Here is a 16,533-nt window from a genome sequence, read left to right as displayed (position 1 = left end):
GCCGCCAACGTCGGACGACGGCAACCGGGATGAGGGGAGAAAAGTCACTACCCAGACAGCACAAAAAACTAAAAGATATAACGAAAAGATTGTCTTTTTTAAGTTATCTTTTCGACAAGCCGAAAAGATGACGAAAATAAAATTAAATAAATAAAATTATTTTATTTTATTTTATTATTAAATTAATAAAATTTATTGAATTATGCTCTCGCACTTGTAGCAGTTGTAGCAGTATAGCGCGCGTGCATTCGAACCCGGTCACTTAGCGGAGATTCAAACCCCACTTAGCGAAGATTCGAACCTTACTTATCGGAGACTCGAACCCAACTTAGCAGAGACACGAACCACATTTTAGCGGAGATTTATTGAATAATGAATTTATTCTCTTGCATTTGTAGTGCAGTTATAGCGCGCGCGCATTCAAATATTTCGAATATCCCACTTAGCGGAGACTCAAACCCCACTTAGCGAAGATTCAAACGTACCTCACTTTAGCGGATATATTGTTTTTAATTATACAATTATAACTTTATCTATATATAAAACCTCTATATAAAATTATATCTATATAAATATTTATGAGTACATTTCAAACAGCTAAAAATAAAAATATACGTGAAATTATTTACTATACATGAGTTTCCTCTCTATTCTAATTTCCTTGTTTCAAGTTTCCTCTCTTTATATTCTACCTTCGATGTATTAAGGGAACCCAACCTACCTAACCTACATAATCACTGCCGACTGTTGTCGCGTGTTGTCGACTTATTTATCATAATTGTCGTTGTTTCCATCAAATGTCGAATTAAAACGTTGAATTAAAGTATACAGGCAACCCACGAAATTAGTGTCAACATACACAATGTCCATATTTGCGAGGCGGATACTTTCATGCAACTGTAACCACTTCATCTAATTCTACGTGAAAAAGTATCACTCGTTGTACAATAATATATCCAGTAACATGTTTCCTGTTTGCAGTCTCGAGAGAGTGGCAATGTTTGCGACCTGTCATCCGTAATACTCATCTTCTACGGTGTCAATTGTCAACCCAGACTCAACCGAGCACAGAAGAATCAAGTAAATATAAATGCACATATCTATACGTAAATTGGATCTCGGATATTCTACTTTTTATTTCTGCAATCATTTATTTAATTTTCAACAATAGGGAACTTTAATTTTACCTTAGTGAACTTTAACGTTATCTTCACGACGTAATATTTTCCATTGCACATGTGTAGATGTTTCCACCACCCCGGAAAGCTCGGAGGCCACGACGTTGGATCCGCTGACGCATCCCGACTTCTTCCAAGTGCACAAGATGTTCACCGTGAGGGACCTGTACGACGCGCGGGTGCACTATGGCCACAAGGAGACGTCGCTGCACGAGCAGATGGAGACGTTCGTGTTTGGCTCCAGGATGGGCCACCTGATAATCGACCTGGACCAGACCGCCGAGCTGTTGAGGCAGGCGTTGAACTTCACCGCCCACATCGCCCTACGCGGCGGCATCATCCTGTTCATCTCGCGCAATCCCCAGGTGACGCATCTGGTCGACCGGACGGCCAAGGAGTGCAGGGAGTTCTCGCAGACGCGTTACTGGCGCCCCGGGCTGTTCCCGAACTCGCAGAATCAGTTCAAGGCGACGACGCGACTGCCGGACCTGTGCATCTTCCTCAGCACCCTCGACTCCGTCATGGCCGAGCACACGGCGGTGAGGCACGCGGCGAAGATGTGCATACCCACCATCGGCATAGTCGACACGAACTGCAATCCGAATCTTATAACGTACCCCGTGCCCGGCAACGACGACTCCCCGTGCGCCATCGAGCTCTACTGCTCGTTGTTCAAAGAGGCCATCATGAGAGGGAAGAAGGCTAGGGAACGGCTGATGCAGTGTGCGGAGTCGGCTGATGAGTAATCTTTAAGTTAAATCTTGGATAAGTAATTCATGATTAAGCAAATATGTATAAGTGTACAAAAAAATATAACAAGACATCAAAATATGTTCTTTTCTTTTAATCGAAGAGCAGGGTTACGAGTAATAAAATTATTTGATATAAATGATTTTAAAAAATGAAAAAAAAAAACAATATTAAGATTGTGAGGGAATTTATGATTTAATGATCAGTTAATGTTTTTATATTTTATTGTTATAATGTAATATACATCTCTTATATATATGTAAAAAAATTGTTCTCATGGCACTTATGTGAAGAACATTTTGGGAAATATGATCCAAAAATAGCTGTCGTAGGAATATTGAAATATTTAGTGATGATAATTTGATTACTTCTTGACAGCGTTAGCATCTCGTAGTTTCTGCAGATACTTCAGACCTAAAGTCTTTATCAACCTATATAAAAGAAAAAAAATCATCAGACATGATATGAACATTGAACAAAGATTCGTTAATTTTCTTTTTCAATTGTATTATTATACGTCTAAAGTTAACTTAAAAAAATTGCAATTTCCAACAAAATTCAATTTTTACGTATCAAATGTACTTTATGTATCTATTATATATTCTAATTTTTACGGTTTCCATAAAACAATTCTAATCTTAATTTTATCGCGAGATAAAATAGATAGATTGGATAAGACGGATTGGGCCTAAGGTGGATCTAAGAGGAAAATTAACGAACTTGTCGATATATTTTATATATATATATATATGATAGAACCGTTATGCAAGACGTACCATCTGGCGAAATTCGGGAAACAATAATACAAATATGTAATTCGTAATACGGGCGGTGTAGCGATCCACACTTCGTTCAATTTATTCGCAATCGCGATGCCCATTAATGCTGCGCAACGTTCCGCGCTGACTTTGGTTTTAGCTGTATCCGTTGATACGCCATATTCCTAAAAAAAAAAAAAAAATGATAATGTCAGCAATTATCAACACGTACAATAATATGTATATATTAGCGATATATAATATATACAGATAATTGTCTGATAATCGTGCCACTTCTCGTGAACAGATAAGGGACCGTCTATATATTACGTAAGCATAACTGGGGGAGGGGGGGGGGTCAGTCAAATTCTGACATTTGCTTACATAGGAGAGGGGGGGATCAAAAATAGCCAAAAATATGCTTACGTAATATATGGACGGCCCCTAGCGGTTAAACTGCATAGACGTTTTACCGCTTTTTGTCATATCTTTTTGCAAGTTTTTCAATCATTAATTATATAATAAACTCGTGTGTGTGTATGTGTATGTATATATATATATATATATATATATGTATATTTATATATAATAAACTTATATTCACATAGATCTTTATTAATTTCTCATTAATGATTGAGAAACTCGCAAAAAGGTAAGACAAAAAGCAGTAAAATGTCTATTTAGTTTAACCGCTCTATCAAATTAAAGCTTATTTTATATATATATAAAATAGACTTTAATTTAAGAAAATGATGCATAGTGTCATTGATACATTGCGTAGTAAAGTATTTTACGAAAGTTGTGAATAAATGTATATAAAACAGGCAATGATATCTTAAAGTTGTGTACTTGTAACACGTGTTTAGTGCCGCAGTAGGTCGACATCAGTCATTAAAAATCCCGCGATACTCGAAGTATTGACGATTTAATCTCCGCCCATTTTTAAAATGTGTTTGATTGCTAATTAGTAGTAAAGTATTTTACGAAAGTTGTGAATAAATGTATATAAAACAGGAAATGATATCTTAAAGTTTGCTAATTAACAATCAAACACATTTTAAAAATGGGCGGAAATCAAATCGTCAATACTTCGAGTATCGCGGGATTTTTAATGACTGATGTCGACCTACTGCGGCACTAAGCACGTCTTACAAGTAAACAACTTTAAGATATCATTGCCTGTTTTATATACATTTATTCACAACTTTTTTAAAATACTTTACTACGCAATGTATCAATGATACTATACATCATTTTCTTAAATTAAAATCTATTTTATATACACACACATATATATATATATATATATATATATATATATATATGTATATGTATATAAATTTGAAAAAAAACTATATCAAAACAGTTATGGAAAGATGTAAACGGAGTTGAATTGGATTTAACATTTTTCAACTTTTTCGTGTCGCTGCAATGCGTTTACGTCAGCAATATTTTCATGTCTCATATATCGTAAACTCCGTGAAATATTCTGTGCAAACATAAACAGATTTTTGTCTGATATAAGCACATACCTCGCCAGGTTTCTCCGTGAAACTCTTTTCTAGAAATCCGGTCTGCACCGGACCCGGGCAAACCATTGTCACGCTGATGAGCTTGTCGGGGTGCTCCATGAACAGCGGTTTGAAATAGCCCTGCAAAATTGTGTATAGTGTATACACACTGATATACTGCATACAGTATAAAGTATTTTACGAAAGTTGCGAATAAATGTTTATAAAACAATAGAAATATCTTAAAGCTGTTTACGTGTAAAGCGTGTTTCGTGGCACAATAAGTCGGGGATATTGGTGTTGGTACAAATCCCGCGATGCTCGAAGTGTTGACGATTTGACCTCCGCCCACTTTCAGAAAGTATTTGACTGCTAATCTACTCAAGGATAAGACGGAAAATACATTCAAGTCAAACATTTCTTTATCGACCGCAATTTCGATGTTCTCCCATTTCGCTCTTTGACTACGACCGGCATTGCTGACGAGTATGTCCAACTGAAATGTAGAAAGGCACGTAGCAAGATAATTTAAATTTAAGAGATAAAATATTAACGACGAATATTAGCGACGAATGTACGGAGGCCAACGGAGGGCCTTCATGAAATAGGATTTCGATCGAAAGATTGATATAAAGGCTATATATTGATTTTTATCGGCGCAAAAAAATGTGGACTGTTAGAATGTACCTTGCCGAATTTGTCGGTCACATCCCGGAACGCTTTCTCGTGCAAGTTCAAGTCAAGCACGTTCATGGGATAGATTTCCACATCGTTGTCGGTCAAGCATTTGTTCTCTGCAAAGGAACACAATACAATTTTGAATGCACTTTTATGAAGAATCGATAATGGTAACAAGTGATATTTTTTTTTTAAGATTTATTTTAAGAGTTTATAATCTTCAGTCTGACTTAAATTATTAGGGGAAAAAAATGTTCGCGATAACAGCGAGTTGGCGTAATTTCATTTCGGATTCATTTTCGTCGAAAAATGTCATATCAACTAATTAAATTTTAATCGACGAAGAGCATTGATGTTTTGCGCGAAAGATTTTTTTGCAGAAGTTTGCAGAAGGATGTCAATTGTACCTTCCAAACATGTCTTCTTCACTCGTTCTAATTCAGCGACTCTGCGAGCGGACAGGATTAATTTGCAGCCCGCTTTGGCCAGCACGTAAGCCAAATGTTCTCCGATGCCAGAGGATGCACCCGTTATCCATACCGTCTTGCCTTTTAACGAAGCTGTGACAACGTAAGCAAAATTGATCGAATTGTTTGTCATCATTTATTCATTCATTTGAACGCGATTTATTAATTCGCGACAGATTTTCGGAGAACTAATAATGAAAGATAATAAATTATAAATCACAACGATAAAGTAATATGAATTATAATAATTTTTACTATATTATTATAATACAGTAAATATAATATAATAAGTTATTAAATATAATTAGTCAATTTATAATATAGTAATGTATAATATAATAAGTCAAAAGATAAAAAAGGCTTTAATAACATAAAATTAATACAATAACAATTAGGGGCCACGAGCCAAGCAAGTTGTTTAATGCTACGATTTAAATGTGTCAATACAAATTGAAAAGTCTATGTAACATTTAGTCTATGTAACATTGATAATGACCGGATAACGATTGAAATATCTGTTTCCAATTTGTATTGACATATTTAAATTTTAGCAAATTAAACAACGTGTTTAGCACGTGGTCCCTAATTGTTATTGTATTTTAAATTATTAGAACCTTTTTTACCTTTTGACTTATTATATTATTAAATATTTCTCATTAGAGTCAAATTATGAAATACGAAAATTTTTTTAAATTAAATTATAATAATAAAATAATTTTTATTGTTACATAATTTAATATTTATTATATAATATAATAAAAATTATATTTATTATATTTTTTATTAGAGATTATTGAATAAATAACGATATGAGAATTTTTTTCAACCTCATATTGCGCGGGAATTTATTAGTAAGCAAATATAAAATTAACATCCGTTGAACAATAAGCTGTCTTTACAGCCTGTTTTGCGTTCCGACAATTCTTTCTGCAGGTAGAGATAATGTCGGATGTTAGTTTCATGTTTATTTAATTATTAATAAATTTCCATGTATTACTGAACGCATGGCAGTGAGTTCAGGAAAATTCTTATCATTTATCCGAAACTGCACGTACATGTATAGTGTCAAGTCTTGAATTCTATTATAGATACTGTCGAAATAGAATTTGCACATATTTACGCGATTGTTTAACTTGACTGACGAAAGTCGACACAAGGTGATAGAAAAGTTCTTCGGTATTCTTTGGACACATGCAAAAATAAAAAGTACTTACACACAGGTTTGCCGTATTTCTCCTTAAAAGCGAGCAGTAAGTCGCAGTCCAAGAAGGATGGGAGAATAATATAGATGGAATAATATAGTACAAATAGTAGACCGACGATTGCGAATAAGTCCATTCTTGATTACACTTATCTACGACGATATGAAATTATTTCTGAGAACAGAAAGAAGTTCAGTAAGACATCGTTATCGTGCACTCGAATGCATACACGATTTTGCTTTCTTATATGTAGTGTGGTTTTCTTTTTCGATTTCATGAATTTTTACGCGTACAATTTCTTTCTTTATTTATTTAAAAAAAAATGAGATCTTAAGGTTTGAAAAGCTTTTTTAAATTAGATATTGGATTAGAGAGAGAAAAAATTCTTTCAACTTTATTTAAAAATTACAGTTTCCGAGGCCTCTGTTTTATTTCATTTTTCCTTATTTTCTCCTTTTACCTTTTTAATGACTAATTTTTGTCTTATTATGAGGTGCAAAAAAAGATAAATGTTATAGCTGCCTAAAATAGTGCTAAAATTTGCATTAAAAAAATCAATGACTATGCAGTTTTAAAAAAAATCAATGACTATGCAAATTGTGCAAGATAACTATTCTATAAAAACAGGCAATGAAGATTAATTGGCAAAAACTGATTCGGCGATAGTATAAGGAGGATTGATATGTCCAATAATTTGTTAGTGAAGATCAAAGTCGGACTATGGAAGAAATGTTTTGACTTCTGCGAACAGAAGAAACCAGTAACAAATGTAGACAGATTAGAGCCATAACGAAATTCATCTGAGGTTAAGAACTCGACGAGAAATAAAGAACGAGGACGCTAGGCTGGCTAATGCAATTACTTACATATAATAATCGTCAATCATAGATGCAAATGAAATGTGACTTATGTTGGACTTTGCGACTTTTGTGTAGAGATTGCGACAACGAGAAGACTAATCTTCATGTATAATCATGCCCGGAATACGTTTCAGGCTAACACGTCATGCTGGGTTCAGAGTTTGTCAAGAAATTAATGGAACTTCGGAAACGTCTTTTTTTTTAGCCTAATTCAACTCGTGTTTAGAAAGAGGCAATAAATTGAATCTCCACCTCTCCCCCAATAAATCTATTATTGTTCTATTAAAAAAATGAATTACGTGGAATCTTTTACAATTTCCAGTACTTATAGAGATGGAAAAGAATTTTCAATTTTTTCCAAATATCATATATTTATTTAGCTTTCGTTCTTGGCCTTTCTTAAATACCGCGTGATTTTTATTTCTGCCTCGAGATATTTTCTAAAGTTTTGACTTAATAAAAAAAAATGATTTAATAAAAAAAAAATTGTTTCAAAAAAGATTATCGTGGCACATTTGCGACATTCTCTCTCTTTCAGATTCGAGAGAAAAAGTAACAGTTTTTAAAATCCCTTTAAAAATCAAAAGCAGGAACTCGAACACACGTGTGTGCCTGCCGTATAAATATATATTTCTCTTCACTTCCAAATGAATTAAAGTTCTATTCTTGCACAATTATTGTGTAATGAATTAACCATAACTGATAGATACATTTGTACGTACGTGAAAAATCAAAGGCGGATGTACGTGACGATATTACACGTGATGTAACATTAATTTTCAACAGCACGCACAGGCACACGCGCGTACAGATATCGCGTCAGTCATATGAGAGAAGAATCAATATCACGTTATATCGCGCAGGAATAGGCTTCCCGAGGAAGTGCTTGGTTAGTCGGCACTTAAGTGGCACGTCGTAGAGACGAAAAATCAACAATATCAACATACAATGAAAAAAGGCGAGATGAGGCCGCGGCTGCACGACGCCTAGCTCGTATATATATATATATACAGAGTTGCGCTTGCAGATAACGGAGCTCGACGTGCGTACGTACGTGTGGAAAAATGAAGAGCAAAACTGGATTAATGTACCGAAACAATGTACGGGGAACGAAACTCTCTCGCGTGAGACCGTCGCTCTCGTCGCGAGATCACACAGTGCCGAAATCCTTTCAATCGCTGACTGACGACACCGACTCAGCTGACGCATGCCAGCGTTGACGCGTGTGCCACCGGTTTGTGTGTGCCGGTATCACTACCGTAACACTGATCGTATATACAGCATGCTGCCAAAAGGGCACCACTATACCGACGTATCTCACGCCTCCAACTGCCTCCAACTCGCCCGAAGATATCCGAATTACACGGAGAGAATTTTAATTTAAAATTTACCCTAAATCGTGTTAATTGTAGGACTACATGGCACTTTGACGAATTGTTTAATGATTTTTACTATTTTTTTAAATATATATATACTACAACAAATTTATTGTAATGCATAGTAAAATTTATTGTAGTGTCCAGTAAAATTTGTCGAAATACTATGCTGTCCCACGATTAGCAAAATTTTCAGGATAAATTTTAAAAGAAAATTACTCTCCGTGTATCCGAAGAATTCCCAGAGAGGGATACCGTAGAACTCCTGAAAGCGACCGCGTCAAATCGACCTTAGTGGGAGTCGATATCAAAGATACTGATGTGTGACGTTATATGATTAATATTATCAGGGAACGATCAGAGGGGGGGAGGGAGGGGAAATAATAATGCGCAAACTCAAGAAACGTGCTACGAATAAACGAAACAAACGCAGGCGAGAGCCGGTTAAGTGGGTATAACATCAGTATTATTAAATTGATTATGAATTATATATATATATATATAAAATGTTTGTAAATGGGTATACATACATTCGAAGTACACTTACATAAGGAAGGGAGACTATATATATAACGATAGGAACGTATAAAGTTACGTTCCACTTCGTGTATTATGCGCATGATGTATCATTTTATCCTTGTTTAATCAGCAAACAACAAAAATAATGATACATCATATTTAATCCAGTAAACAACAAGAATAAAATTATACATCATGCGCATTATACATGAAACGGAAGACACCCTTAAACTGCAACTTAATCTGTAACTCGATCGCGTTATAGATCGCAGGGGATAGAATTCAATTCCTATTGTAATTTTATTTTGAAATTTTATTTATTGTACATATGTATTGTATTTATTATATTTATTGTATATATATTTATTTACACGCAAGCAAACACGCCTATACACATAAACGTATTAATATATTTAGCCAGGTACTCCTGATATTTAAAAAAAAAGAGAATTGCATAGGACAAATGAATCGTGACTCAATATATCGTGTATATACTAAAGATTAAATTAAAATATCAGAATTTTTTTAATTACAATATACATAATATATTAATTTATAGATATAAAATATTTACAATATTATATACAATATATAATATTGTGTATATAATACTATATTATATTTTTAATACATTTTAATGTATATTTTATATATGTGTCGTATTCTTTCTTTCTTTAAATATTTCGTGACACATATATCTGTTTTAAATTTTAACACTGAATTATCGATTGTTTGAAGTAAGCTTTAAACGTTAGATAATTTTAATGATAATCTATAGCGATACGGATAATTTCGATAGTTGTTCACCGCAATTGTAAGATAAACGATGTTTAAAAGATGCCTTTAGTGTGATAATTAACTTGAATGTTTCGCATCGCGAGTGGAAAAAGAACGAGTAAATTCGGAAAAATCCTTATAATTTATTATATTATTTATGATTATCTCTGGAATATTCCCTAATCTCTTAACAATATACATATACATATAATGTACCGCGTGTGCACGCATAGGCGTATACACACAAAGACACATATTTTGATCACCTGAAAGTAAGACAAGTACAAACGTCTTTAAACTTCAATATTTTTAAATCGAGAGAAGGTATGAACGATCATAGCAGAATCTTGATCAGCTTCTATTAATATTTTTATGTGAATTTTATAACGCATATTCTAGTATTTCCACAAAGTGCGCGCCGTTACTTTCGATTTCGACGCAGTTCTTGCTTGAAACAGAATATAGAATTCTCACGTTATTAAATTGATAATTAATTTAATAAGTATTGATGCTCACCGGCTCATTTAATAAGCATCTAAGACGCCCGCACGGAATGTAGGGAGGCCCAGATTCAAGCCCTGGCTAAAGTAATATTTTTTGCAATAAAAAATTTCTTAGCATTTACGTCGCGTCGCGGAGGAGGGGGAAATTTATTAGATACCGGTGAGCATCAGTACTTGAATTTTAAAAAATTCCGTTATTTTAATTTAACCTTATTAAATTGATTATCAATTTAATAATGTGAGATTACTATATTGTTTCAAGCAAAAACTGCGTCGAAATCGAAAGTAACGGCGGGTATAGTTTGTGGAACTAGAATATAATTATGTATGTAAAATTCATATAGAAATATTAGCAGCATCAAGATCTTGCAATGACTGTTCGTTGACCTTCTCTCAATTTAATTGTATTAAATATTGGAATATATATACATATATATATTATATCAATATTTTTGTTATAAATCACACGGCGATGCCGTTCGGACGTTTGCGCAAATAAGAAAGCGAGACATCGTTTTCGATATCTCACTTCAAAGCTCGAAAAATATTGTGTTTTGCGCATTTCTTAGAAATCTTAGGAACCTGCATATTGATATGTCTCGCTCTTTTGCAGTGAGTATTTATGGCATATTTGATAACTATATTGTGCGATCCGATTGTTGTTTATCACTCACATGAAGTTCACGTAAATTTATGTAAACTCATGTAAGGTTGCATAAATTATATTTCTTAAAAATGTTATCGGTTTTCTAAAATCTACAGTTTGCGCTCCATCAACGGAGTAAATTGAGGTAGGTATAATTTAGAAGGCAATAATTTTAGAAGCGTTGCCGATTGTTTATAATTGGTGTCTAGCTCCTGGACGCTCTTCTCATCCGTTCAAAGTACAGATATTCCTGGGACATAGAAATACAATAAATATTATATTTAATTGTAAATTTTTATATGTTACATTTGCGGAATTTTTGGGCTTAAACCTAACGTTCAGAGAAATCAGATTGAGTAAAATAAAGAATCGATCGCTTACTATTAAGAATGACGCGCCGAGGAGCAGGCTTTTCAATCTCACGTCCATCTCCATCGGGAATGTGAGTAGCAGGGTGTACTCGACAGCTAAGTGATCCCACTGATGCATCAGCGATGCGATTTGGCGTGATCCGTCTAACGATATGACCTAAAAAGGGAGAAGTGAATAAAGTATAGAAGTAAAATGTCAGGTGAAATAAATAAAGATAACGAATTAAATTTTAATATAAATCATTCAATATAACAATTTTAATATAATAAATACAAATAATCCTACACATATGTATGATAAATTTGTTTATTACATGTATATACTCAGACATCACAAAGTCTAAAATCGAGAGATAAAACGTCTCTTCAAGACGATTTTTATTTTTAATGCTTCAAAATTATTATTTGATATATATAATATTGAAAATATTATTAAAATATGTTTAAAACATAGCTTAATTTATTTATTATTTATAAACGTATAAAAAATAATAAAAAACAAATTAAAATTCCTGATAGGAATTTTTTGAAATAAATTAAAGTTGTTGAAATAAATTAAAGTTGTTGAAATAAATTAAAGTACCGATCAAATTGATCCGTATTTTACTTCCACGGAAGTAAAAAAATGTCACGCAATTTCTTAAAGGTTAATGTAATACTTCTAACAAATAATTAACAATGAGCATATAAAATTATGAATAAGAATAAAAACGATTGTCAAACGAACGAGGATAGCGACACGATTCGCGCAACAATTCGTAGTATACTTTCGATTCCGTCGCGTTTTACGTTACTTCGCGATAAGCCCCGACCGAATATTTTTTAACGATTAGCGAGCGTCAGCATTATTTTACGCGGACGTGTATTTTATATTTACTTGGAACAGCGCTTCCTTGTACATGCAACAGCCACAAGCCTTGGGCCCGTATATGTTGCAGAGCGGCTCATGGATTTCGTTGTACACGGTGAAGCTCGGCCACAGGCTGAAGTTTCCCTCCACGCTGCCGATGAAATTCGCGCTCTCCACTGTAATTTTCTGTAGAAGCGCGAGAGAACAAAAAAAATGAACAGATTAAGCGGGAAGATGGAAATGTTCGTCACGTTTCCCCGTTTTATTTTAAGATCCGGCACGTGTCTCGATAATCCGGCTGTTTCGCTCGCATTTCGCGCGAGCTTCAGTTTAAATGCACTCTCATACGTTTTAATACGGCTGTGTATACTCCAGGCTAAAAGTCTGAAGACACTTTCCAGAAATTGATATATTTGGGATTACTTACTCAAATGTCCGTAACAATGTGTTTTTTAGTAATAATTCAGATTGAATAATTATTGCAGCAAAATCAAGTTATCGACGTTATAGTTGTCCGTCATATTATTTGCGTTTTCATCGTGGTGTTTTCAAACTTTTGGCTTGGAATGTATATTCTTTTTTTTTTTTACAAAGTTTTTGAATTACCGAAGAAGCGTCAAGGTAACTGAACTGTTTTACGTTGTTCGTAGCAAATAAAACAATTACTATTAAATTGAAATATTCATTTTTTTAGAGCAGATAGAAAATTTCATTTTTTTTTAATGACATTTGATCTAATTGGTAATCTGTTGCTAAATTATTTGTATTACTTTCAAATGTGATTAAAAATAATCTGTAATTTTTTTATTATTTTGAAAATATATGTAATACATCCTTAAAAATTTTGAAATAACTCGCGTAAGCCAGGAGTCACCTTCGCAATTAAATCATACGTAAAATATTATTACGAGAAAGAAGATTCGAGCTGTGACCCACTTGAGACCCGTTGCCAATTAACATTCCGATAAACTTCATCCTGTAATTATGCCGAATCCTTTGCGAATAATTATACAGGAATATCTGTAATCCGTAACGTCTATTTTAGTACGTCCTTTAGCCGCGTTTCGACTTACCTGTCGCGACATGTGCAACAAACTGGGATCCTTCCGGATAATGAATGCGGTTTCGCCACATTGATCCTGCACGTTCAGCACGAATCCTTTATACCAGCCGCACAATCGCGATTCCGTTTCCGACTTGGATTCCGTGGCGAGAAACAGTGCTTCCGCGTGTGGCACTTTCACCCTATATTGAATACCCCTGCCGTCTGTTCTGCCGATTACTGCCGAGAATTTTGCATACAAAATCGCATACGTCTCTTCTATGCAATTATATTATACCTACTACACATTACATCATTTATAATATTGAGAAAAATCTAAAATAGAATTAAATTTTTCCGTAATGTAATAATAATAAATGTGAAACTGTATATTAATTAAGAATTGATTATTCATAACTATTAATTATTATTTATTGATATTACATAAGTATTTAAAATGTCTGTTAAATAAATATGTATCTATTTCTTAATATTAAAAGAAATAATCATATTTATTTAATAGATATTATTTTAAATATTTGTATATACAATATGAATAATGAATATTATTTATTTTAAATATTGTATAAATAGCATCTATCTCTTCTCTATTATTTTCTTCTAGGAAAGCTGGCGCAATACGTACGAGTAGGCAAATCAATAACCTGCTGAATTTCCAACTGCTCGACGCCGTGCAGGAATTGCGTGCCGGAGATCGGGTTCAAATGCGACCTCGCGGGTTGCGAGATCCAGTCTGGAGTGTTGATGGGAATTGGTCTACGGGCGAATCGATTCTCGCTTTCTGCAAATGTTATATGACAATTTGCACGGGCAATCAAAGGTGATAGCGAATCCTGTTGAGTGCCCGGGCACTCATTATCGAACGATCGATTTCATTGCGTTACGTAATCAGTTAAAAACATTGTATAATTAATTAATATTCTTATTATTATTGTGTATATGATTACTTATAATTGTGCATAAATATATATAATTTTTATATAATAAATATATATGTATATTATATTTATAGATATATAAATTTAATAAATTAATTTAATGTATTGAATATTTTATATTTCAAGTTTAATTGCATATCAATTTTATATTAATGTACATATTAATATACAATTTAATATTAATATATATATATATATACATATATTAATATACAATTTAATATTAATATATAATTAATAGTATTAATATATATATTTAACTATTATAATTCCAATTTTCTTACCGCCACGATATTCAAGCAAAGTCTTGGAAACATTTCCATAGAAACGAATGAAAAGTATGCATACATTATGCTGAGAAGCTGCCGTCGAAAATATAACCAGAATAATTGTTTTACACAAATCAATTTAATAACAAACTAATATTTTTCCCCCCAAAAATTAAATTAAGTAAGTTTGCAGCAAAATTGTTTTCGCTTTTGAAACGCTGCACAAACGTGTTACGTAAAAGAAGGATGAAATATTTATACGACGGCGTCCCGCGCGCCGTTCTCTTTGTTCTAAACGGATCCCATTTGACCCCATTCCGCTTTTCAAAAGCGTCACAAAAGTCCCGTAACTCAATTTCCCGTTTTTTTTAAATGCCGATATATTTACGCAACGCAAAAGAGGAAAAGGGACAAATTGCGCTCTTTATTGCGATCACCCCGGCCGTTAAATGTCGTCGTTTTACATTAGCGGGGAAAATAGCTTATTCACCTCCCGGCTGTCCAGGCTGCCTCGTGATGACGGTGGCGTTCGTGTAAATGACCGGCACGTTCTCCTGCAGCTCCATCGTCTGCGTCGCCGCGCTCGCCGTCGCTGGCGGACCCAAAAAAGGAAAAAAAAAAGAGAGAAGGAGTATAATGATGCCGTTCACACGTTCCGATTTATTATATGTTCGCTGAAAAACGCGATCGCGAGCGCATACGCGAAAAAAAAAAAGAAAAAACAAAAAGAAACGTCTTTCTCTCCTATCGGCGATAAAACGCGATATCTTTGTCTGATACCGATAGCTTGCGATGATTGTTGCTCGCCGTTGTTCGCCGACATGTTGAGCTGCTGCGCGTAAGACCGCTCCGCCATCCGCTCAGCCTCGACTTCCGTGTAGCGCATCATAATCGCAGAGCGAAGACCTCGTTTGCTCGTCTCCGTCGAGCGGCGATAAGGAACGATCACGCGGAGAGAGAGAGAGAGAGAGAGAGAAAAGGAGAGGAGAGGAGAGACGAGAGAGGAGAGAGATGCGATATCTTCACCTGCGGCTTGTACACGTCCGCGACACTTTGCTCGGGAAATTCAAGCTCGAATCGAACGCGAACTCGTTTCGCGACGGGGCGGTTTGCGAACCCGCGCTAACCACCGAGGCAAGACTGTCCCTCATCATTTGCACACTCCAATTTCTATATCTGCCTCGCTATCTTGCCCGATAAATTTATCGTTTATCTTGCGCGGATAAGCGATATCGCCGCGTTTAGTTATCGATATTGTCCGTTGACAAAAGCGTCTGACCCGAACGCGAGACGACGAGGACGGCGATGACGAACGCGCGAGAAATGCAGAGAGCCCGTGATTTTTTTCCTACGCCATCTCTCCCTCCTCAGGGAGAGTCGTTTGCAGACGTCGTCTGTGCATACCAGCTATACCTTTCGATTTCGTAATCACACGTTTTATTATATAATAATAATAATTTCGCAGCTAGTTAAGCGTATTATTTACGTAACGTTTGTATTATTCTTCATTCTTCATTTTCTCGGTGATATTATTATCTCACGGTATAATCGCCTCTATGTCATAATAATAATAATAATAATAATTCGTTATTGTTACTGTACTATACAAGCTACAGAGGTATTAGATTAGAATAGGGTACAGCATAACGAAGATAATCAGCACGAGCAAAGGGTGAGACATCTACGAGACTATACTGCTACGAAATCTACCCGAATCAGAGTATAATATAATCATGACGTACAATAATAAGAGTATAATATAATGTAATGATACGATGTGATATAATACATAATATAATGTAATGTAATCGTAATTC

General features: G+C 34.5%; 3 protein-coding genes across 7 annotated transcripts; 1 reads left to right on the top strand and 2 right to left on the bottom strand.

Annotated features, from left to right (window-relative positions):
• The first annotated feature begins 681 nt into the window (after positions 1 to 681).
• LOC105456774 (28S ribosomal protein S2, mitochondrial) lies at positions 682 to 2,009 on the top strand. Its single transcript, XM_011701064.1, has 3 exons — positions 682 to 899; positions 982 to 1,080; positions 1,245 to 2,009. Exons 1-3 carry the CDS (start codon positions 863 to 865, stop codon positions 1,922 to 1,924), a joined length of 816 nt encoding a protein of 271 aa, XP_011699366.1. The 5' UTR covers positions 682 to 862; the 3' UTR covers positions 1,925 to 2,009.
• Positions 2,010 to 2,134: 125 nt separating this feature from the next.
• Positions 2,135 to 8,679, bottom strand: LOC105456773 (dehydrogenase/reductase SDR family member 7). Of its 4 annotated transcripts, none has more exons than XM_011701063.1 (8): positions 8,459 to 8,679; positions 6,557 to 6,696; positions 5,283 to 5,435; positions 4,885 to 4,991; positions 4,454 to 4,693; positions 4,219 to 4,338; positions 2,705 to 2,871; positions 2,135 to 2,359 (listed from the first exon to the last, which is right to left on the bottom strand). In XM_011701063.1, exons 2-8 carry the CDS (start codon positions 6,678 to 6,680, stop codon positions 2,293 to 2,295), a joined length of 978 nt encoding a protein of 325 aa, XP_011699365.1. In that variant the 5' UTR covers positions 6,681 to 6,696; positions 8,459 to 8,679; the 3' UTR covers positions 2,135 to 2,292. The 4 variants fall into 4 exon arrangements, with proteins under 4 accessions (XP_011699365.1, XP_011699362.1, XP_011699364.1 ...); XM_011701060.1 differs by having other exon boundaries at positions 6,557 to 6,718; positions 8,459 to 8,678; XM_011701062.1 differs by having other exon boundaries at positions 6,557 to 6,718; positions 8,496 to 8,678.
• A 2,606-nt stretch (positions 8,680 to 11,285) lies between these two features.
• On the bottom strand, positions 11,286 to 15,899 carry LOC105456772 (phospholipid scramblase 2-like). 2 transcript variants are annotated; one of them, XM_011701058.1, is made up of 7 exons: positions 15,497 to 15,899; positions 15,207 to 15,317; positions 14,135 to 14,290; positions 13,520 to 13,728; positions 12,474 to 12,632; positions 11,607 to 11,753; positions 11,286 to 11,475 (listed from the first exon to the last, which is right to left on the bottom strand). In XM_011701058.1, exons 1-7 carry the CDS (start codon positions 15,603 to 15,605, stop codon positions 11,431 to 11,433), a joined length of 936 nt encoding a protein of 311 aa, XP_011699360.1. In that variant the 5' UTR covers positions 15,606 to 15,899; the 3' UTR covers positions 11,286 to 11,430. The 2 variants fall into 2 exon arrangements, with proteins under 2 accessions (XP_011699360.1, XP_011699361.1); XM_011701059.1 differs by having other exon boundaries at positions 15,207 to 15,308; positions 15,497 to 15,898.
• Between the last annotated feature and the right edge of the window lie 634 nt (positions 15,900 to 16,533).

Source organism: Wasmannia auropunctata, unplaced genomic scaffold, assembly GCF_000956235.1.
Source record: "Wasmannia auropunctata unplaced genomic scaffold, wasmannia.A_1.0 LD335556.1, whole genome shotgun sequence".
NCBI lineage: Eukaryota > Metazoa > Arthropoda > Insecta > Hymenoptera > Formicidae > Wasmannia > Wasmannia auropunctata.
Note: the sequence above shows the minus strand (reverse complement) of the source record. Positions and strands in the feature narration are given on the sequence as shown.

Coding starts and splice junctions, on each gene's coding strand:
- LOC105456774 (XM_011701064.1), top strand. CDS start 863: ATGTCCATATTTGCGAGGCGGATACTTTCATGCAACT. Junction 900..981: donor GCGGATACTTTCATGCAACT/GTAACCACTTCA, acceptor TCCTGTTTGCAG/TCTCGAGAGAGTGGCAATGT. Junction 1,081..1,244: donor ACCGAGCACAGAAGAATCAA/GTAAATATAAAT, acceptor GCACATGTGTAG/ATGTTTCCACCACCCCGGAA.
- LOC105456773 (XM_011701063.1), bottom strand. CDS start 6,680: ATGGACTTATTCGCAATCGTCGGTCTACTATTTGTACTATATTATTCC. Junction 4,694..4,884: donor TGACCGACAAATTCGGCAAG/GTACATTCTAAC, acceptor TCTACATTTCAG/TTGGACATACTCGTCAGCAA. Junction 4,339..4,453: donor CCACGAAACACGCTTTACAC/GTAAACAGCTTT, acceptor ACAATTTTGCAG/GGCTATTTCAAACCGCTGTT.
- LOC105456772 (XM_011701058.1), bottom strand. CDS start 15,605: ATGATGCGCTACACGGAAGTCGAGGCTGAGCGGATGGCGGAGCGGTCT. Junction 14,291..15,206: donor GCAGCCTGGACAGCCGGGAG/GTGAATAAGCTA, acceptor TAACATTTGCAG/AAAGCGAGAATCGATTCGCC. Junction 12,633..13,519: donor TGTTGCACATGTCGCGACAG/GTAAGTCGAAAC, acceptor GCGCTTCTACAG/AAAATTACAGTGGAGAGCGC.